General features: G+C 39.9%; 1 protein-coding gene across 2 annotated transcripts in view; it reads right to left on the reverse strand.

Annotated features, from left to right (window-relative positions):
- Nucleotides 1-23399, reverse strand: part of ZNF407 (zinc finger protein 407) — a 378104-nt gene that overhangs the window by 106291 nt on the left and 248414 nt on the right. For both annotated transcript variants that reach the window (XM_081078987.1, XM_081078988.1), the window contains one exon: nucleotides 17243-17421. In XM_081078987.1, coding sequence (XP_080935113.1) covers nucleotides 17243-17421 — 179 coding nt within the window. The remainder of the gene's footprint in view (nucleotides 1-17242; nucleotides 17422-23399) is intronic.

Raw genomic sequence — 23399 nt, forward strand, 5'->3', positions numbered from 1 at the left:
TTCTCTCCTCGGGCTTGGATAACCTAGCCAAGGGCAGGCAGCTAGCTGTCTTTCCTCGGTGGGGCGACCACTACCAAGCCCTATTTTGCTTGGTGCAAACACAGGCAAGTCCTTTTGTGAACAGATCATTTTCTAGAGGTCATTCAGACCATAATTTCAGGCCCCAACCACTATCCTGATGGTCCTTCTTAGGAAATTGGACCCAGTGGGAACGTTTTCTCCCTCTGCTTAGTCTATGGGTCAGCATTTTCCTTCCCTTGTAGTTCTTAATTCCCTTAAGTGGCAATTATTTAAGACACAGTTAGAGAAGGTGCAATCTACATTCATCCAATAAAACCTAAATATTAAAAAGGACAGAAAAATTCAGCGTGGTTACTAAGGATAAATGACACAGCATTAAGCATTTGAAAGGTACCAACGAAGTGGTACATGAGTAAATGGATAAAATTTTTAAAAAATGATTAGAGGTTAAAAAAAATTAAGAAGAACTGAAAGGGCATACTATGTGTCAAAGAGACAGAGCGTCTTAATTATAAAAGGTTAATCTCACAGAGTCAAAAAATAGGTGGAAAAATCACTCTAATAAATACTACCTGGAAATCTACCCAAAGGTAGCAGATACAGAAAACCTAAATTTTAGATTTTTAACGAGCATATGATAAAAATTAGATCTGTACTGTGGGCCAAACACACCCTCTTCTCAGAGGTAACCTATTAGTGCTAAAGGCATTATGTGTGGAAATGGAATCACCACGCCAGTGAAAAGACATGTTAGAAAAACTGTGATCACCGCAAAGACATAATAATAAATGTACTTGAAAGTCAAAGAGTCTAAAAGAAGCCAAAGGAGGAAGGTAAGAATTCTGAACTTTCTGTGGCCCATTCACAAACAAATGGCAAAACCTCTGGCATGGGTAGAAAATGGGGAATGAATTAAAATGAAAACCTATTCATGAAACAAACTGCAGAAATTCTGAATATGAGTATCATACAGATAATAATATAACTCGTGAGCTGTGGGTATTATGGAATAGAGTACTTCCAGATCTTTATTAAATATGCCATCTTTTCCCAGGGTCTTTGTTGAAGAGCAGGTAAATACCTACGAAATTTGAAGGACTGACTCAAATCCAGTTATAGTCTTAAGTTTTTAAAACTTAATATTCACAATTTGGTCTTCAGTGTAACTGACCATCTGCCTGGTATATCAAAAACTAGTATTTTGTCACGAAAATGCAATATGTGATGTCTATGAAATATGGTAGACACATCTAAAATCTCTGGGTTTAAAGTGGATTTTCATACATATAATAGACTTCATTAATTCAGGACCACTTTTAAGGTTTGTACGCCCACAATGAGGAATGGTCTAATCTCTGTAATAAGTCCTTGATTCTATAGCACTCCAAATGCTTCTGTGATTGAACCCTGACTGATGAAACACTTGAGGTGGTGCCATGTAATCCAACTATGACATAGAAAACAGTCCATTATCTAGCATAGAACAGCAGCGTGATACGGTTACCCTGCAAACAGTGGCTGGCTTCCACATGTGTTACTAGCCTTGGAAGTCTGGGTCAGTTACTTCATTTTTTCCCTCCTCATCATTACATTGGGAGAAATAGGAGCCTAAGTTTGTTTTGGAAATTAAATGATACTCCTGAAAATGGTAATAATTTGGGAAATAGTAAGTGTTCATAGAACATCATTATTATCATAGTAATATGGTTAAATATTTAGAATAATCAATGTTACTTTCTAGATCTTTCCTATACTCTAGAGAGTAGACACAATTATTGTGAAAGGCACCTATTAAATCAACTAGAAAAGTATCGTTAGAGCATACTGACTTTTTACAGTCCCTCAAATTCACTAGTTGCCTCTTTCCTGGAGCCTTTGTGTTGCTGGGCTGCCGGACTGTTCTCTGCACTGGACCCTCAGCCTCTTTTAGGCCTGAACCCAGGGGTGAGCAGCCTTCTCTGTGCCCCACACAGACGGCTTCCCCAGGTGACGACCCACAGCACCTCAGACTCTTTCCATAGGACCTTAGGCAGCAAACAATGGGGGATTTCTTTGTGTGGTTGTTTAGTTAAAGCCTATTCTCCACTAAGTTAATGTGCTCCTTTAAGACAAGGCCCAAGCACATGTGGCTCCCTCTTCCGTCTCTGACGCCCAGGACAGTTGGGGGACACATCTTGGGTGGAGAAAGCCCAAAATTTGCTGACAATCCAGCGAGTTTCAGCACAAGAGCAGTTACAAATTCTCAAACAAAATTAATTCCTAGTCACATCAGGACTTTAATATGTGTTTTGCAACATACTAAGAAGCAAAATACAAATCTCAAAAACTCAGTCAAGTTTATGAAACCTTCCCACCAAAAAAAAATTTTAAATGACTGATTTAACTTTTTAATGATATGATTCAGAAGTTGTCACCAGACGTGGTGAAAATGCTTTTCATGAATAATTTGGAACTACTGAAGAAATGTGAGAATATTGTTATTTCTGAAATGGGTTGGTGCCTTGCTCATCTGATTCCACAGGGGGCAGTCCTGTAACTGGGGTCATCACATCCGTTTCTAGAATTCCATAGTTTGGGGTTTTCCGTAGGTTTCATACCAGTGACACAGGTCCTACCTATGGCTCAGCAACAGAAGAAAGAGCCACCACTTGAGGAAATCTTAAGACACTTGTTTGCTCAGGAGACAAAAACAGTGGGTCGGGAGCTCAGGGTCGCGTACAGGGACACTGATCACAGCATAAACACACAGAACTGAAGGGCAGCTAAATACAGCACGCAGATCAAATGCCTTCACAAAGGAACATGTCACACTCCCGGTCTAAGACATTCAATGTGATTTGTATCACGATGATAAACTACTGTCTCTTATGTGTTGAGTGAAAATGATTACACATATTAATGTAACAGGTGAGTATCTTGGCTTCCCAATGCCTACATGGTGAACACACCCAAACTGACCCTGCCATAAATAGTAGAAGTATACAGTCCCGGATTTCAAATGCCGCTTTCAATGTAAAAAAACATTAAAATTTTTGATATGTTCAAACTGAACATAAAACATCTTAAAAATGTCTAACACATTTTCTTAGAGAAATTGGGGTGAAAAGAGAAAACATATAAAGTGCTATAACAGAGTTATATCTAAAACCCAAACGAATTCTTTGAAGGGTAAAAGATTCATGATCTCTAATGAAAGCAAACATTACAAAAGACTTTTCCCATTACATACAGTGGGAAAGGGCCAGAAAAATGGACAAAGAAAATAACTCGGAATAACATTAAAGTAAAACAAAAGAAACACCTAAAGTGTATCCAGCCACTTTTAAGGGGCTGTTTTATTTCTCTGGGTTCCTCAGCATTTTACCGCACGTTCTATGCAGCCAGCTTTTCCACTCCGTCAGTCATACTCCACTTCACTGACTATGCTCGGTGCTTTGGTCCTACCCCCTCTTCTCGCCTCTCTTATCACTCCGTTCTCACAAAAATCAAGCTCTCTTCAACATGGCTTTCGCGTTTCAGATTAATCATTTTGTTTACACTTGGGCTGCACAAGTCACCGCTGCCTGCCCACTCCTGTAGCAAGCAGTCCTTCCAACACTCGTGTTAACAGCAAGAGCGCTTACAAGTCATTAAGTAACATCACAATTAAATGTGCACGAGAGGGACATCTGGCACCTGCTCTGTCTGGTCCTAGCTTTGAGCGTGAAGCCTGCTCTATCTGAACATCAAGGTCAATCTAGCAAAGCCTAATTCTATCCATGGATTACTTGCAAACCACCAAGGACCACAGTGCAGTGTCCACTGGACGCTCTATAAAGATATCAATAGGTTCAATAAATATTTAGTTGCTAACATAAAGAATGTTAGAATATGATAGGTGACTGCCTGGTAAGTGGGCAAGGTCATGAGAGTGGTACCTTTTTAAAACACAAAACCTTAGGCGAAACCGGCTGTAGCACTACCAGACAGGACTCTAAAATTACAAGAGAACTACCTGGGCATTTTCACGTCTCTGTCACTTTATACCAACAACGTCCTTAAAACAAACAGTCTATTTATTAGAAACAGTCTTGATTCTATTGAAGAGAATAGGGTACATGAACGTGAATGTGAAAGTTCTGTCACCAATGCGGGTCACCTATGTTAATGCGAAATGTCACTTGGAATACCTGCTCTTGCCACTCAAGAGCAGCACCTACTGGCATAACTAAAAGGAATCTAGAAGACACACAGTGATTTCAGTCCTATATTTTATTAATTAAATACTCACAGAGCACTTAATATATGCCAGGCACTATTGTAAGCGCTCTACAAATATTAACTTATGTAATCACTGGAAGACAGTTTATCATTACACGAGGTTAATTGACATAGACCGTACTCCTAAATCTGTCCCTGGCCAACATCTGGAAAGAAACCGATGTCATCACTCATTCTAACTTAGGGAACCAGACAACGGCTGTGGAGGGACTCCTAAGAGGCAGCTCCCCAAAAAGAGCTCACTCCCAATGAAAGATTAAATTTTATAGGCAATGCAATGCAAATAATTAATCTACATTAATTGCAAAGGAGTCTTGCCTTTTTCTTTATAAACAGGAAATCACTTAGGCTAGGTTTTTATTTTAAGCATGCATTAAAATTATGATTTTTCGTAAGAGAAAGAATGACTCTGCCAATCACACTGACATGCTACTCAACAAATGGCAGTAATAGCTGTGACAAGAGTGAACCTGTCTGAGCAGAGCTTTTAAAGAAGGATCTAGGCCAGCCATCAAACATACTATGTTATCTGGTTGGGGCCCACACTACATTCTACTGCAATAAAAGCTATTAGGTGATTTAAGTGACTGCTGTACTATGATGGAGTTCACCTATTAATTAAAAGAATGTATTTAAGTGTTTTTAATCTTACTTAGAAATAAAAAAATGGAAAAATAAGAAAGGGTAAGCATGTCTGTAAGCTAAAATATTTTGCTTCTTCACATTTTTATGAATAAATTAACTTTGCAAATTTATTCAGTCAATTTATAAATTTCAGATGCTGATTAGCATGTATCATATAACATCTTTTTGGTCTATTTAATTTTCAAGTCTCAAGCCAATTAGTATAATTTCTGTATTAACTTCCCCATTTTCATTTTCCATATCCCAATCAACTCCCTTTCCTAATGACCCCTCACCAACCGAGATACCTACTTAATATTTTCTAATATGAATATGTGCAGAAATATATAAAAGATAAGGCAATTGTTTTTTATATTGTAACATTTAAAAGATGTTAACAGTGGTAAAGTACACATAACAAAATGTACCATCTTAACCATTTTTAAGAGTACAGTTCAGCAGTGTTAAGTATATTCACATTGTTATACCAATCTCCAGAACTTTTCATATAGCAAACATGGAACTATACCTACTAAACAACAAGTTAAATATAAATATAAAATGTACAGACATTTTGGAAAGCAGTTGGACAGTTTTCTTTAAATCGCACGTATACATGCCATATCATCCATGTATCTCATTTCCAGGTATTTACCCAAATGAAATGAAACCTTACAATGATACAGAAACCTATACGTGAACATTTATACCAGTTCTATTCATAATTTCCAAAAGACTGAACAACCTAGATGTGGGATTTCATTGTGGTTTTGATTGATGTTGACCTTGTCACATGTTTACTGGCCATTTATGTCTTCTTTGGAGAAGTGGCTATTCAGATCCTTTCCCCTTTTTTAAAATAGGTTATTTGCCTTGTTATTATTAAGTTATAAGGGTTCTGCATATAGTCTGGATACAATTCCCTTCTCAGATAGATTTACAATTTATTTTCCATTTTATAGGTTTTGCTTTTATATTCTTGATGGTATCCGTGAGGCATAAAAGTTTTTAATTTTTATGTTGTTCAATTTATCTATTTTTTTCTTTTACTGCCTGTGCTTTTGATGTCATTTCCAAGAAACCATTGCTTAATTGAAGGTCACAAAGACTTATATTTTTTCCTACAGGTTTCAGAATTTTAGTTCTTATATTTAGGCCTTAATTTATGTTTTAGATAGATAGATAGGTAGGTTGGGTGGGTGGGTGGGTGGGTGGGTGGGTAGATAGATAGGTAGATAGATAGGTAGATAGATAGACAGATGATATAGATGGATAGATAGATAGATAGATAGATAGATAGATAGATAGATAGATAGATAGATAGATAGATAGGCGATAGATAATAGATAGATGATAGATGATTGATAGATACACAGACAGATTACAGATGATAGATAGACAGATACATGATAGACAGACAGACAGACAGACTGGCAGGTGATAGATAAGACCATGACCGTTTATAGGAATGTAGGGAGTAGGATGCAGACACGGTTCCTAGCTCTGTCTGCTGAGAAGGAATACGAGCAAAGGGGCCCAGAAGCAGTGAGCACACACACTGGGCCCAGAGATTGTTTTCTAAATTCCATTCTCCAATAAAAGGAACCAGGCTCCATGAGGAAGACATTGATTTCAGGACCAGGGCAAAGAGACCCCTGGTGAGCCCAGAGCACACAGTGGTGCCAGAAAGTATGGAGGTGTCCCGTAAAAGGATGGGGCATGCTGAAGGACATACAGCCCACCTAGAAGAGCTCACAGTGGCCAAAGGGGAGCAATTTCAGCAAGAAAATAAGTGACAAGGACATTGAACTATAAACCATAGAGTACAACAAGCCCACAGTGATCAAAATTAATAGAATAAAAAAATAATTGGGAGAGAAGGGACAGATTTGTATTCCTGAAAGAAGAATTCCAATTACATGTAGAAGGAATGAGGGAAAGAGAAAATCACCACTGGAACTCCCCAGATTTTGTTGTAGGCAAGACTCACTCATGAATGTCAAAATCAGGGGGCAAACGTTTGAAGAGAAACAGGCTATTTGCATCATCTGAAATGATCTGCCCCAAGATGTGTGTTAATTAAAAAGAGGGAAATAATAAGTTTGTAGTGGAGACACAGTGGCTGATTCAGATTACAGCATCAGCCATAACGTGCCCCTGATATACTGCACATCTATTCTGGGGAATTCTTTAAAAACTGTAATTGCATCATCAGTAAACATTAGACTAAGGCGACATTCTACAAAATAACTGATCCATATTCTTTAAGTCTCAAGGTCATGGAAGGCAACAAAACAACTGTCATGGACTAGACAAGACTAAGGAGACACAACCACTAAAGGCCATGCTGGTTCCTGAGCTGAATTCTAGAAAAGCAAAACAACACGATGGACAAACTAGTGAAATCAGGATGACGTATATAGTTAGGAAACAGTATAGCACCAATGCTCATGTCTTAGGTTTTGGTAACTCTGCTGACATGTGATGTTAACATCTGGGGATACTGGGTAAAAAATATATGGGAAATTTCTGTACTAGTTTTGTAACTTTTCTATACGTTGAAAATTATTTCAAAATGAAAAGTTAAAACAAGGACAGACAACATGCTAAGTGGCAATTCTGCTCACTAAAAATAGAAATAAGTGAAACTGCAAATGCATAACAATGTGCATTTTTACATCTCCTGAAGTAAATTTCAAATCGAATTAAACAGTATACCTAAATTTCCCTCATAATTTAAACAACTTATAAGGCCATTCTTCACTAAATGACTTCCATGGAAATAGTTACTTTTCACACAGTATCAGCAGGACTTGTCAACACCTACCTGTGTCCCTCATATGAAATTGCATTTTCGTCGGGGTCAAGATATCTCTGTAAAGGTGTGTAAATTTTTTAAATATATAAATTATATTGAATTAAACAGTAGATAAAAGGTCTATATAAAAATAAAAGCCACATCAATTACCTGATACAATCGCAATGCCCCCACTATAACTTTCCACGATCAATTTTTTTTCCCTTAAAATTTTGATAAATGAAGTTGTCAGGGGGGGATAAGATCACAGTTTTTGTTTCCTTTTCTTAACAACAACAACAACAAAAACTGTTTTCACTTTCAGAGCTCAGGCCATGAATGCTGCAAACATTAGTGCAGATAACATCACAGGTTTGCCTGCTGATGAGGGAATCATACTGTCTGTCACATGCCTGTATAACCTTGTGGCGAGGAAAGAAACCTAAAAGAAAGAGGAATATGGCTGCAGATGATACAGGCCAATTCCACTCAGCTAGCATGCCCCAAAAAGAAGAAGATAGTTTTTGTTCTGGAAAAACATTAAACATCACTTTACAACTTCTCTCTAACACCATGTAGCTAGGAGATGAGCCTGTGTGCTCCACAGATCTGAGATCATCAAAAATGACTGATTGAATGGGTTTACGTGAATTTCAGATATTTTCAGCCAATTTTATTAGGTGTGACTAACAATACTGTATTTTAATTGTGTACTCTGATTATTTTAAATGTTGTGAAATGCTGTTAGGAACTTCACGGAACATTAAAACATTCATCAGAAAGGGCATTATTTCATAATTATATTTTTAAAAAATTAGTTTGAAAAATATATAGTAGGTAACAAAGAAAAGAAATAATTCAAATAAATTAAACGATAAGTGTCTACTCTGAAGCAAAGTTTTATATAGACCTTTCGTAGCCCTGACTTTGGGTGTATGCTCAGACGGCCAGGTGAACTAACACATACTCACACACACATAGCATGAGGTCATCACTCAATGTCAACTCGAAATAAATGCAAACAATCACTCCAATCCTTTCTTTCTATTTTCCTACCATTGAAACAGCAATAACAAAGGCCACTGGCTTGTTTTTTTTTTAAAGAAAATCTCAATATCGATAATTTTCAAAGCTCTTTTGTATGTATTAATTCATTTGACCCTCATATTCAAAAGAATAAAGACTGATATTCATTTAGCAGTCGAGCATACAGACATAGAATGGTTGAGGGACTTGCTTAAAGTCACACATCTCAATAGTAATAAAGTCAGGACACTAAAAAATATCTAGTTTGCTTGAGTGACTCCATCCAACTGTCCGTCTACCAGACTGGGTATCAGGCACGAGAAGTACAACTGTGTAAAATAAACATTTACCCTAGTGGTTTTAAAATTATATCATGCTCTAATAAAAAGAAAAAATAAATAAATAAATTATACCATGCTACTTCCTAGTACATGTTTTTAGGTTATCAGAAGCTTTAAAACTCCAAAATGTTAACGTTTCCATGGTAAGAATTTAACCCATAGATGCTGGGTTTTTATTTTTATTTTACTTTTTTATTTTTTTTAAACTTTGGCATGTACAAGATCATGTAACTAGAAAACTCTTGAAGACAAACAGGCATGGACCTCACCAGCCACACGTGTAGTCATGCGCCCTCCTCAGACAAGTGAACCTCTCGAAGACACATTTTCTAAAATCATTAAATTGGGAATAACACCCACTAAAGAGATTTGTTTTGAAGATTTAACGGCCTGGCAAAAAGTCTGGTACAGACACTATCAACTATCCGTCCTCTTTCTTTCTTTGTAATTGAAAAGGCAAGACAGTATAAAATGGCAGAGTTCTTCAGTATCGTGTTTCCTTGAAAATAAGACCTAGCTGGGCAGTCAGCTCTAATGCGTCTTTTGGAACAAAAATTAATATAAGACCTGGTATTACATTATATCCTATTATATTATATAAGACCCGGTCTTATAGTAAAACAAGACCGGGTCTTATATTAATTTTTGCTCCAAAAGACACATTAGAGCTGATGGTCCAGCTAGGTCTTCTTTTCGGGAAAACACGGTACTACACAGCAACCACATAAACTAGGAAGCCTACACACATACAGCCAGGAGGGCTCGACTGCGGGGGGGGGGGGACTGAGAGACGGCAGCGGCCTGGGGGGGCCAGACCGATACAGGGTGGCCAGTATTTCCTTAACCCTGTTCCACAGGGTTCAGCAGATAACGAAGGTTTTAGACACAAGAAGAAAAGTTAGAGAGAACATCATTATCCTTAAGCAGATTAAATTGAAAAATATTTAAGAATGTATAATTAGAAGGTTTTAAAAAACCCTATTTCAGTGTATTAGTCGATAATAGAGATGAAGACGAGTGCAGAGGGTCTGCTACACTTACCAGTAAACAGTACATTTACTGATAAACATCCACACATGAGGTGAGCTTGGACAGCAATCGTGTCACTGAGGAAAGGGGTTGACGAAAAACACTGTTTGGGGGCAGCTGGATGGTTAGAGCGCGAGCTCTGAGCAACAAGGTTGCTGGTTCAATTCCCGCATGGGAGGGTGGGCTGCGCCCCCTGCAACTAAGATTGAAAATGACAATTGAAGGACGACTTGGAGCTGATGAGCCCTGGAGAAATACACTGTACTCCAATATTCCTCAATAAAAATTTAAAAAATAAAATAAAATAAAAAGGTTCACAGGTCTTTAAACTGTTTTAAAAAAAGAAAAAAGAAAAATACTGTTTTGACATTATTCACCCATCGACTATGAGGGATGGAAGATAGTTCAAAATGTCAGGACCAGCAGGAGTGAGGATGAGAAAGACGGTGAGAGAGGAAACCCAGCGACCAAAACATAGAGTCCATCATGTGAGGACGGAAGACAGTGCTTCATAGAAGGTGCCAGGGATGGAGAAGGGGCTTTGAAGAAACAAAGACACTGAGCAGTAGTTAAGAAAAACAGTAAATTGACCCAACTGCTGAACTCTTTATTATTTTAGGAAGTCTTTTGTTAGTGGTGAAGTATCAGGAGGCGGGAAAACAAGGAATCCAGTCGGAAGCTTAAAAAGAAAGAGGGGGGAGGCTGAAAATTGTAGAGCTGTAAGTCTCACATCTATATTAGGAAATAAATTTGAGACGATACTTATGGATGAGCTTAATGATACATTTGGAGAAGTACAACTTAATAGGAGTGAGTCAGCATGGATTTACCAAAGCAATCATGTCAGAAAAAAAATTAGTTCCTTTTTAGGTTGAAGTAATAATTGGTTTCTGTAAGGGAGAACCAATGAAAAACTGTCAGGATTTTCTGAGACTTTTGGACCTTTTCATAAACTGAATTATTGTACAAAATGTCATGACATGTGTCAGAGCATCTAAGAAAAGGGGATGAAAGTAAAAGGGTTAAAAATAGAGGGCCAAAAAGTATGGGCAAAGGCTACATCCTACAAGGTCATGTATCAGAACACTAATGTTTTTAATTAATGATGGAGAAAATCCTTTCTGTTAGGAAATTTGAATATGCTACTAAATGAGAGGGAATGGCTAAGACACAAAGGCTGTAGCTGCTTTATCTTAACTGCGTAGATTAAGCAAGTGGCTCAGAGGTGGAATATGAAATTTAATCTCCCCAAGTGCAAAGTGCTGCACGTGGAGAGAATGAAGGACTCAGTACAGCAGTTTAAATGGCACCGAATTAGTTACCATTAGAAAGAAAAAGGATATGGAGTTTAGACAAGAGTCAAACTTCCACATTCTTATTCTTATAAGTGAGCAAGAGGGAAATGCTACGGAATGCAGTTAAATAATGTGTTCTAAACAATTAAAAGATTGATTATTTTAGAGAAGAATATGAAAAAAAAAATCCCAATTTGTGAAGACAGTGTGATAGATTCATCTGCTATCATACTGCTCAGGTAATTATCTAATGTATATTTTTAAATGATTAAGTCTTAATATTAATATATAAAAACTGATGAAAATCACATCAATTTAAATGGTAAACAAAAAAGAACATGGCAGCAGAAAAAGAAAAGAAATAGGGCAATACCATGTCATCGCTGAAAGCTTAATTTCCCCTGCAAAAAGAACACTATTTGATCATTACCCTAAGAAAAGACAGAAACATCTACTACACGTAAAGTCCAGCTTCGCAGAGAAATAGCAAAGAACTAAACCAGCTTCCCAGTCCTCAGTCTCGCGCAGCAGCCCCGCCACCTGGGCCCTCCATCCTCAAGCAGCGAGCGAGCATCACTTGCATAGAGAGCACGCCAGGTGAGCTGCAGAGGCACATGTATGTCTGCCACATGGAATTCAGGACAAAACCATCTCTTGGGCACAGTCAGGATGGAAGCCTCAGCCCTGTCCTTGGCCTCCCCTCTCTTCACACGCCCTCTTTCAGGTCATGTGTAAGTGTTGTGAGACCTACCATCTAAGGCCCACTGAAGGGCCCCTGTACCGCAAACACAAAGGTACATTTCATGCCTTCTCAAAGTGCGATGGCCGAACACCGGGCTTACTCAGGGATAACAGGATGGTAGAGATACAACGGCTAAAATTAGAAAGATCAAGTAAAGGTCATATATGAGATGAAATGGATTTCACTAAACAGAAAAAAATTACAATGTACAGTGACAGAAAGAATTCTGTCCACTTTACTTTAATGTCAATTTTGTGGGGATTAATGGGGTGGTCAAATCTCATTAGATCTACAGCGGACGTAAACGAACCTCTTTAGATACTTGCAGAGTAAGTGAATCCAGTTTAAACAACAAAAAACGTACATGCAGGAAGGTGCACAGCGCACAGATGAGCCTGGGGATTTTCTCTGGCTAAGGACAAGGGGTCCCAACATCAGGAAGAAGAAACAGCATCAATGCACCCGTCCTTGTCCCCAGGGCCTGCTGGCTTCTAACATCACATGCCAGATACTGGTTGTTTTTACACTTAATGAACGTGGAACCATATGGGACGTGCTCCTGTGCGTGTCGCTTGGTTCACCCACGGGTATTATTGGGAGGTTTGCTCGTGTGTTTGCTTTGGATATAAGTTCATCCTTCTCACTGGGCAGCATTCCGCCCCAATAGGTAAGTACAACCTTCCTACGTTCCACCTGATGGACATTTGGCTAGGTCCGGTTTCTGACTATGATGAATGTATCAATAATCATAGTAAGTATAAATACTCAAGGAAAAGACCACTTCCCACAAAAGATTAAAACCATCCCAGCAGATAAAGCTATATGCTGCTTCCGAGGAAACTGGTGGAGCACAGCGTGAAGCACAGAATGACGGCAAAAAGTATTATTACAGATAAAACGGAACATTCATACTTCTAAGAGAATACATGTATGTTCTTTATCATACATGTGCATGTAGATAAAACAATCCTGAAGTTCTGAGTACCACCAATATATCTTCAAAATATGTAAAGCCAAAATTAATAGCATTAAAAGGAAAAATAAACAAATCCACATAGTGGGCAACTTTAATAGCTGATAGAGCTGGTAGCATAAACAATTACAAGTAAGAATAGAGACAATCTGAACAACACAGTACACAAATTTGACCTAAGTGACATGTAGGGAACACAGAATATAACATCAAAAATGTGCCTAACTCACGAAACGCTGGGCATGAAGAAAGCACAAACAACTTTCAAGGAATTGAAATAATTTATATTATGTCTGCAAGCACAGTATATGTATGCTAGAAATCCATTTATATTACTGTTTTGATAGTTAAGAAAACGATAACTAGAAATTCCCAAAATGCCTGCATATTGAATGTTTCTAAATAATCCACTTTTATTTAAAAAATAACCACTTTCTCTTGTTTTCCAAACAAAGCTACAACCCAAATTAAGCTTACATATAGCCTTTCATTCTTTGAATATAAAATGGAAAATGACATCAAAATCATTCTTCTAGTTCCTGAAAATTACTGAGAAGACAGTTGTTCATCAACAGAAGCAACAGAGAATATTGAACCCCCACGGCGCAGTGTCTTATCACGTCCACCAGCTTACATCATCTGAAAGTTCCTGTGTCGTAGCCATCACTGTCCCCATATTACAGAGGGGACACCAGACACCCAGAGAGTAAACATAGATTGCAGCATCACTCAACAAGTGAAAGCTGCAGGGAAAACCTGGCCTCCCCCACTGGCTAGGCCTACAGAAAACCTGGGAACGCTACAGCTTGAAGCAACTTGAGAGACTCGTCCTGCAGGCTCCGAACTTCACTGATAAGGAATCGGAAGCCCAGAGATGTCAGCAGAATAACCCAAAGTCACAAAGTGGCACATGGGGACATGGATCTGGTCTCCATGGACTCTGGCTCTGTGTTCTTTGCAGCCATCCCATCACCCATAGAACTGCGGGCCCATCTCCTCGTAGACACCCCCCGGAGGGTGCCCCCCCAGGGACATCGCCTTCTGCAGAGCTGTTTTCCAACAAAAATTAAATGTCTTCTTTTAACGTATAAATTTCCACACAGTATCTCAACTAAAATTTAAAATACCCCAAATGACATCATTTATAATCTTTTCTGTTTCTGTTGTTTACCGTTTTCCTTCTAATGGTCTTTCAGATGTTTGATATGCATGGCATAGCCACGTCAGGACCAGAGTGTTGGTTTTGGGGTAGTTTCATTTATTTTTAATTTTACTTTTTATTTATTTATTATTTATTTTTAAATTAAATTTATTGGGGTGACATTGGTTAATAAACTTATATAGGTTTCAAGTGCACAGTTCTATAATCCATCATCTGTAGACTGCATTGTGTATTCACCACCCAGAGTCAAATCTCCTTCTGTCACTGTATATTTGACCTCCTTTTTCCACTTCTACATCCTGGAAACAACCCAAGTGTCCTTTAGTAGGCGACTAGGTAAAAAAGATGTGGTACATATACACAATGGAATACTACTCAGCCATAAGAAATACTGCCATTTGCGACAACATGGATGGATCTTGAGATTATCATGTTTTGGGGGAATTTCAAACTCAATCTTTTATTAAAAGAATTACACTACATGCTTCACTGAATTTGGGGCTACCAAATTCTCAATACATTACTGGTGCAGATTCCAGAGAAGGTAGCTGACAGTATCACTCAAAGCTGGGCACAGAGCACTCCTAGGATTTTACGCCGCAGCAGGACCTTTCTCAGCCCCGCCCATCACGGACCGATCACCCACGGTGCCTGATCGGCCGCCAAACAATATGGAAGGAAGAACACCAACACTTCACCATCTTACACTCAGAAGACGTGCTTCACACACCCTTAAATGTATTACAAATGATTCAGAATTACAAGGTGAAAGAGTCAGTCTAAAAACCTTTACCTTTTTCAATATTTTTATTAACTGAACTAAGCTTATCAAAGCAAAAATATCAGTGAAGAGCAATATTGCCATGCAGAGGGAGGAATAAACAGTTGACGCCCATACGTACCATATGGATTTCCTCCGTGAAAATACGGAGATGCTACTGTGACTTATGTAGCAAGAAGTTTCTCACAGAACTACAAAAATATAAACAGAAAACTAGACTTATACACACACGTGCACCCCCCCCACACACACACACACAAGGAAACTAGCATAAATTTTTAAAATTTTTTTATGCAAATGATGTCTCAAACACACCACTAGGATCACGCATCACGAGGGCAGCGATAGTGGAAGCCAAGCTGTCTTCCTTCTGTGCGGAAGGAAAGGAATGGATTTCTGCAGCCCACAGTTAGCTTCCTCCCCCTTCCTTTGATGTCTACTTCTTTTAAAAGTGAGAGGCTCTTTATTTTAGGGGAATAACCCACGTTTAATGTCTAATTGGAGCGATGGGCAGGAGACAGAATACAGCAATGTCTCACTTTGATAAGCAGGCGCAGTGATGTCACCTGGAAAACGGTACTTTGCTGACAAGCCACGATCAACTGAGATGGTTTTACCGGGTGGTTTCTGGAAGCGCCTCTCTGATAGGCAGTAGTTCTGCATGTGAATTGTCATGCATGCATATTAATGAAGGACCCATGGGTACTGATGACCAAGAGATACCTCCATTTGACTTCATCTACTTTTGTGAAGTGAAGCTGATAAACTGTCTAGTTCATAGCCAATACCAACCACACCAAAATGCAAAGAGCACTGACCTCTGTTTTTGTTTTTTTAAAAAACAGCCATGAATACAACAGAGATTACTAAGTCAAACATTCTGCCATTACTTTAACAGTCGATCATACGAACGTAAATAAGTATGAAAGAACACACCAGCAGAAAACAAGCTTCTATGGAGACATTGTCCAATGTATTAAGCATATTATTCTAACTCAAATCATTATCAAGTTCTGTTTCCTTTAACGTAGATAGTACATGAGCAAATGTTTACATATTTTACAAGCAAAGTCTTGCCTTTTAGGTGGGACCTCCCATGACTTTCAAACACTGCCATCACATGTCTAGCACCAGCACACGACCCACGATCCCCAAGAGTGCTAGGCGTGCAGGGTGCTACGCTAAGAGTGTCACAGCCATAAATTCTCACACTGATCCTTTAAACAAAACCACCACACAGATTTACATATGAGCAATGTGAGGTACGATGAGGTCAGCCTGCCAGTGTCCACACAGCCAACAAGGGAAGAGGAAAGAGTAAGCACAGCTTGAAGGGGTGCCCAAGCGTCTCCGAAAGCATCCCCATGTCCCTGGGCAGTATGCAAACAGTGCATTGTTTGAGCTACACTTCGGAACTTTCTCTACATTTCCTTCAAGGTAAGGACTTCCGAAATAAGGCGTCGAACTCATAGTCCCTCACTTCATTGGTCTGCACAGTAAGAATTCAGCACTCCAGGCACAACTGTTAATGAAACAGAAAGCTGGGCTGCACGAACAGAGGTGCTGAACCCACAGCAAGCACCCCATCTCAGAACCTTCCAGGTATCTGACTTCCAATCCATCGCTGCTAGAACAATCTTGGCAGCCTTGCCATCTCTGCATGTCCCTAAAACCCAGGGAACAGGGCCTCCTAATTTCTGGGGGAGAGTGGCAGGCACTACGTTCCCCCAAGCACTCTGTTCTACTCTCTCCTCAGTCCTACTCTTTTCCTCTCCGTTTTTTCGTCACTGAAAAAACGTGGGACAGACGGGCAGGGTGTAACATTTTAAGTCACCGACATTTTTTTAAATAAATTGAAAATTTTACCAATTAGTCAAAATATGAAGCACAAACAACTACCATAATTTCTGTCCAACTGTGTTTTGAGCATCTGCTCTTACTAACTTTGCTGTCCTGGGATAATTATTCTCCTGTTTGCTCTTGATGAAATATAATCGAAAGGACCCATTTTCATAGTGAGGGGGCTAAGACTGGACCGCGCTTCCTTGGAAGTCTCAGAACAGAGACCATCACATACTCTCTTACCTCTGAATAAAGGATGGAAACGGACCAACAGCACTACGGCTACTGGGACGGACGAAGGGAAATCCTCCTCAACACCACAAGTGTGGGGACAGCCTCGGCCCCTTACCTGCATGCAAGTAAGCCAGGTCTGGGTTTTCGATATCAGGATGTTGCTCTTTCAGGTGGTTCCGAAACTCCACGGGGACGTTTGTTCCGTAGTCGCATTTGGGGCAGTTGTACATCATGACCCCCTCGTGCTTGCCAGTGTGCAAAATGTGTTTGCGGATATTCTCAGCACAGTTTGACCTAGCGAGGAAAAAAGAAAGGTAAATGAATTAAAGTCAAACCAGCGACATTAGACCCCAAATCATGATGTTAGCTGACGCTTCCATAGCAGACTGGCTAAGTGTTGTACTCAGACAATAACTAATTTGTGTAACACCTCCATCTGATGAGGCTGGTAGCTTGGGTCACCCTGGTGCTCACTTTTAAGTTGGTCTTTCACCTTCGTGATTCGTTTCCAGTCAGAAGCGGCAGTACAAAATCCCAGGTTCTTTGATTTTCATATCAAATTATTCTGGTACCACTTGAGGGCAGTGAAGGAGCTTCCGGAACCCTGAGAACTCACCTTTCTACTGGAGGGAGGAGCAGTACAGAGGAAAGCATTGTCTCCTCCCCTGCATTTAGAGCATTAAGGAAACAACAAAGCTTTGGCTTTTAAGTTTTGTCCAGTGAGCTGCTTCCAGGTAAGGCTCTAAAACAGTTTAAAGATGGAAAAAAGCTAGAAACAGTTCCCCACCCCCATATTTGCACAATGCGTTAAGTGTCAGCGAGTTTTCCGTACTGGTGTAGGTTTATACGAGTGATGGACCAAAAAAATTGCACAATGGTACGCAATGTGCCCCTGAAACTAAGAGTGGGCTCGTTGCCCAGTTTTCCTACAGCTCCCAGGACACAGCCCTGAAATGACTAGGAAAGAGGGACCAGGAGCAGTGCTGCTCCGTGAAGAGTCTTTGCATTGGACCCTTTCTGAACACACAGCTGCTTTGGTCTTTGTTGTTGTTAGAAGAGTAGGAAAAAGAGCCCTACAAATTCAAGCAGGTGGGAAAGGGGGCTGAACTAGAAAGAAACAAAAAAATCAGGTGGCCTCAGATTTCCCCCAAAGCAAGACTAAGTGTCAGAAGAAATTTGAGCACTATGTGTATGAGCGTTTCCTGAGGGATGGCTGAAAAGAAGAAGCCTGCAAGATGTTATCTAAGAACAGCTTCCATGATCAGCTAAGCTGGGACATGGTAGTTAGCGATCACATACCGGGACGCACATCAGATTCTGGAAGGCTCTACAATGTAGGGCTACATCGCCTCAAGACTTCCAAGGGGGATGGCATCTGTGCATAACATTCCACCACATCACGATGTTTACTTTCCAGGGACTACGCCCTGGGAAATAATGCTGAAGAAAGCAGCAATGGTTACAACCCACCAATTTCACAGCAGCCACGTACGTCCTCACTCACACGTAAAGGCAGCAAAGGACGTTAGAAGTCCCCAGGCCCAGCAAACACGTTATCTGATCACTGATGACAAGACAGAATGGAGAAGTACTATTTAAGCAAGGCCAAGTTCATGAAAATGGCACTCGGGATAGAATTCCACAATCGTTGGGGACAGGACGTCCTTTCCTACCAACTCTGGATGAAGTAAAAATGTCCCGTGTTACAGGAACAGTCCTCTGCTGGATCCAAGAGATATTCCCGTGGGAAAGCATCTGCCATCAAGTGTCCCTGCCCACCACACACGGATAGGAACAGTACATCAGACACAGATCCCTCTGTGTTTAGACTAGAAACACACCAAACGCTAATGCAGCTACAGCAATGCCCCTCGCTCTTTCTTTTCCAAATGGACCCTAATGATTTATATGTTCCTTACATCTTTAAAAACATTTAAAATAACACCAGACAGAAGAGGAGGAAGAGGTGAGGAACCCGAATGGCAGAGATTTTCTCAGTGTTCCCGCTTGCCTCTGACAAGGGCTCTGACAGCTTTGAGTTAAGATTCTCTTAGAACTTAGGCTCCACGTAAGACCACTAGCAAGCACTTGCAAACATCGCTTCTCTCTTTCTTGTCACTATTGGGTTGCCAATCTTGCTTTTTACATAAATCTCCTATTGTTAGTTGATACTCACCGGAAGAGGGAAAGACTGAAGAAGCACCTAACGTTCTCTACATGCCTGCCAGTGGCTCGGCACCTGAGGCTCTCACTGGATTTCTTGGAGTGCAGACTTCAAATGATGTTACAGAGAAGGACGGGACTACCCCGGAGAGGGGCAGACCATCAAGGGTCAATGGCTAGAAAGCCGTTAAGACAGAATCTTAGCCCAGGTTTTCCGTTTTCAAGGCCAGTGTTATTTTCAGGTACACCACACCCATTGTCCTTGTGGAATTTCCACAACAAAAACACCAGCACATTCTAAGAAAAGGACGGGGTTGTAGAGTCTCTTAAATGTATAAATATCCTTGGAATAACAGCTCTGCATTGTGTTGACAAAAGTAACAGGAAAATATCTGAAGGTGGATGAAACAAACGTCCACTTTTTTGATAATTAAAAGGAAGAGGACCACTTTTTCAATTCCCGAACCAGCCGGGTGAACTGTTCCAAATGATTCCCTTAACTCACTATTGTTTACTGACATTGGGGAGGGAAAACAAAAAGCCACTACTGTACTTAGTTAGTGCTATTTATTAGGACTGTTGATCCTCTGGTACCACCTATATTATTTCCTTATGAAAACAGCGAGGCATTAAGAGTCATCAAAGACAATCACTGATTAGGTGGAGAAATGAAAATTACCAAAATACACTCATTTCAATGTATGATACACAATGTATGAAATGGCGGACAATACAAGCAATGGATCTTAATCTTTAGTGAAAAAAGAGAGATGACTTTGAAAACAATATTTTGTTTTTAAGAAGGGTGCTTCTTAGACAAAAATAAACCAGTACATCTTAGCATCTAAATGGCATGAAGAATTTAATAATTGGGACTGTTACTGAAGTAAGTAAAGGGGATGGGAGGATTTTAAAAAGTGACAGGCTTCTTTTTATTTAAAAATATAGGTGCAAGTAAGAAAAAGTGGTGTGGAACTTGGTATTTTAAAAGGTATTAAGGACCATTTCACACATACATATTTTTATACATATGTACATGTATGTTTTATGTATGCTATACATGTACTGTTTATATATTTTATGTATATAATGCATCTGTGTATATATATTTATAATTCTATGTTTTATACACACAAACATATAAACAAGGAGAAAAAGTAGGCAATGTTTATCTGCAATAGAAAAGATACATTTCACATATTTCATGGATAATAGTGTATTTGTATGCTATCGTAATCTGTTTTTCCATATCTAATGTCACGAAATATGTTAACTTTTTAATATATTATGTCACTGTCGTCTGAAGCAGCGTCTATACAGTTGAGGCAAACTTCAGTACCTATGCTTGAGGATACCACTAACACAAAGTTAAACATACAGCCAAGTCACACGATTGAGGGAGAGAGAAATAGACTGGATACCTTCCGCTAAATAATTCTGAATGGTATTCAGCCCGAAAATGATTTTCCCCAAAAAGAGAACGTATGAGGAGTGACTGGAAGGCACAACTGAAGTGGGACTGGTGAAGAATGGGGACAGGGAGGGGGAGGTGGGGGAAGGGATAGAAGAGGGAGGGGCAGGAGGGGTAAGGGGGAAGGAAGGGGAGGGGGAGAGGTACAGGGAGGGGAGGTGGAAGGGGAAAGGAGGGGAGGGGAGGTGGAAGGGGAATGAAGGGGAGGGGAAGGGGGAAGGGGAATGAAGGGGAGGGGAAGGGGGAAAGGAAGGGGAGGGGAGGGGGAAGGGGAATGAAGGGGAGGGGAGGTGGAAGGGGAATGAAGGGGAGGGGAAGGGGGAAAGGAAGGGGAGGGGAGGGGGAAGGGGAGGACAGAGAAGGGGAAGGGGAAGGGAAGGGAGGGAAGGGGGAGGAGAGGGGGAGGGAGGGGAGGGGGAAGGAGAGATAACAAGAGAGAAACAGCAGGCTGGGCAATTAGCAAAAGGATCTGAGATGGGAGCTGAGTAACTTTAGGAATTCTTGAAAACGTACCTATGAAGGAAACATTTTACTCAGTTCCAAGGCAATGCATTTTACATTAATAAATAGAACACAAGTACTTCCAGAATGCCACAAAATTACTTGTCAGCTCTATATACTAACTCACTGCTTATTAACACAAACGCATAAATTACATTTGTTATTAAACCTAAGGAGAAGGAAATTTGAAACAATTCTAAGTATTTTTCCCTCTTTTGATGTCTTATTCTGGTTGTTAAAAAAGCATCACTGAAGTTGTCGAACAAACATCCACCCACGTATTTTAAACATCCAAGTCCGACAGCAGATACAGGCAGTCTCCCGGCATCGCCCCCACTATGCGGGGAGTACAATCCGTACCTACTCATCCACCTTCTGGGAGAAAAGAGACCCCTTCAAGGAACACATATGCTGTATATTGTCCCCCCACTTCTCGTCTATGAACTTGTTACCATAACCCACGTGGGTACCTTGCTTCCCTCACCTGACACCGCGGCGTGGGCGCTTCCTGTACGTACCAGTGTCCTGATGCCTCTCTCTGCACTCCTACTGCCTCCCACCTTCGTTTTCTCCTGTTTTAATCGCTGTGACTATGTCACAGAAAGGACACCAGAGTTAACTGGTCCTCCACTGACGGCATTTAGCTTGTTCCCAACCATTTGCTAGTAAACAAGGTTGCAAAGACTAATCCTGGAAAACATTTTCCATTTTTCAGGGTGCCAAGAGAATCTCATGATGCCAAGTGGAATTGCTTCAAGTGTCAACGGGCATATGCTTTAGTAATTTTGATAAATTCTGCCAAATTGCCCTCCAGAGGAGTTGGAGCAATTTACACTTCCACCAACAATGTTTGAGAGAGCCTGTTTCTGCACATTCTTGCCAATGTAGTGTGTTACCAAACTTTCAAATTTTGCCAATGTGGTAGGTAAAAAATAGTAGCTCACTGGAGTTTCAATTTTTAATTTTCAAAAGTTTAAATTTGCATTTCACTGTAATGAATGAGGATAAGTACTTTTTCAAATACTGAAACGACATTATGTATTTTCTATGTATTGTCTGTTCATAATTTCGACCTGCTTTTTTCTACAGGGTTGTTAGTCATTCTCACATATTAAGGAGACTGACTCAGTAACAAAGTTGCAAATTTTATCCCTTAATTTTAATTTTTCCTTTTGACTTTGCTTCTGGTATCATCCAAAAAGTGAAAGTTTGTTTTTGTTGAAGTTCATCTCTCATGCTGGCTTCCATACTTGGAGGTTATAAATAATCCCTTCAAATTTGGTTCTAGTATTTGTAGAGTTGCATTATATTTCATTAAATACAAGGTCCATTTCAAAATAATCCTAGAGTGTGGACAAAGTGTGGATCTAGACGGCGAACAAGATCTCTCAATACCTGTCATTAATATTCCATCTTTCCCCTACTGACTTCAAATGACACCTTCATCAATATTTTACTTATTTGAAGGTAATTCTGGGCTTTCTATTATAAGGTGTACTTTGGCGACATTGCGGGTTTGATTCCAGACTACTGCAATAAAGTGAATATCGCAAAGAAGTGAGTTACACAGATTTTTTGGTTTCCCAGAGCATATAAAAGTTATGTTTACACTATACTGTAGCCTATTAAGTGTGCAATAACATACATCTAAGAAAACAATGTATATACCTTAATTAAAAAATACTTTATTGCTAAAAAATGCTAACCATCCTCTAAGCCTTCAGCAAGTCGTAATCTTTTTGCTGATGGAGTCTCCTTCAACTTGTAAAAAATGCAGTGTCTGGGTTTTTTGCAATAAAGCACAATGAAATGCGGTGCGCGTGTCAGGTCTGTGGTCTGCCTACACATGTGCCCATCTGTTACGATGAGCCAGGCTGCAGGAGGTTCACATCTGTAGAGTGCATCCTTTCCACCCCCAAATCACAGCTGCCCACCCACACCATCACGTCACAAGGCACCAGTCAGTGGTTGTGAGCAGGCACGGCAAACACCGTGAGTTATTAAATACAAAAGCAGAGAGACCTGGGCCAGTAATAAATCACAATCACTAAGACACAATCAGGCAGTTCCTATGTATTAATTAGTGTGTATCGATAATATTTTATTACTGATCAAGGAACTGAAATGCAGAGAGTGG

This window comes from Rhinolophus hipposideros (assembly GCF_964194185.1).
Source record: "Rhinolophus hipposideros genome assembly, chromosome: 17".
In the NCBI taxonomy this organism is placed as follows: Eukaryota; Metazoa; Chordata; class Mammalia; order Chiroptera; family Rhinolophidae; genus Rhinolophus; species Rhinolophus hipposideros.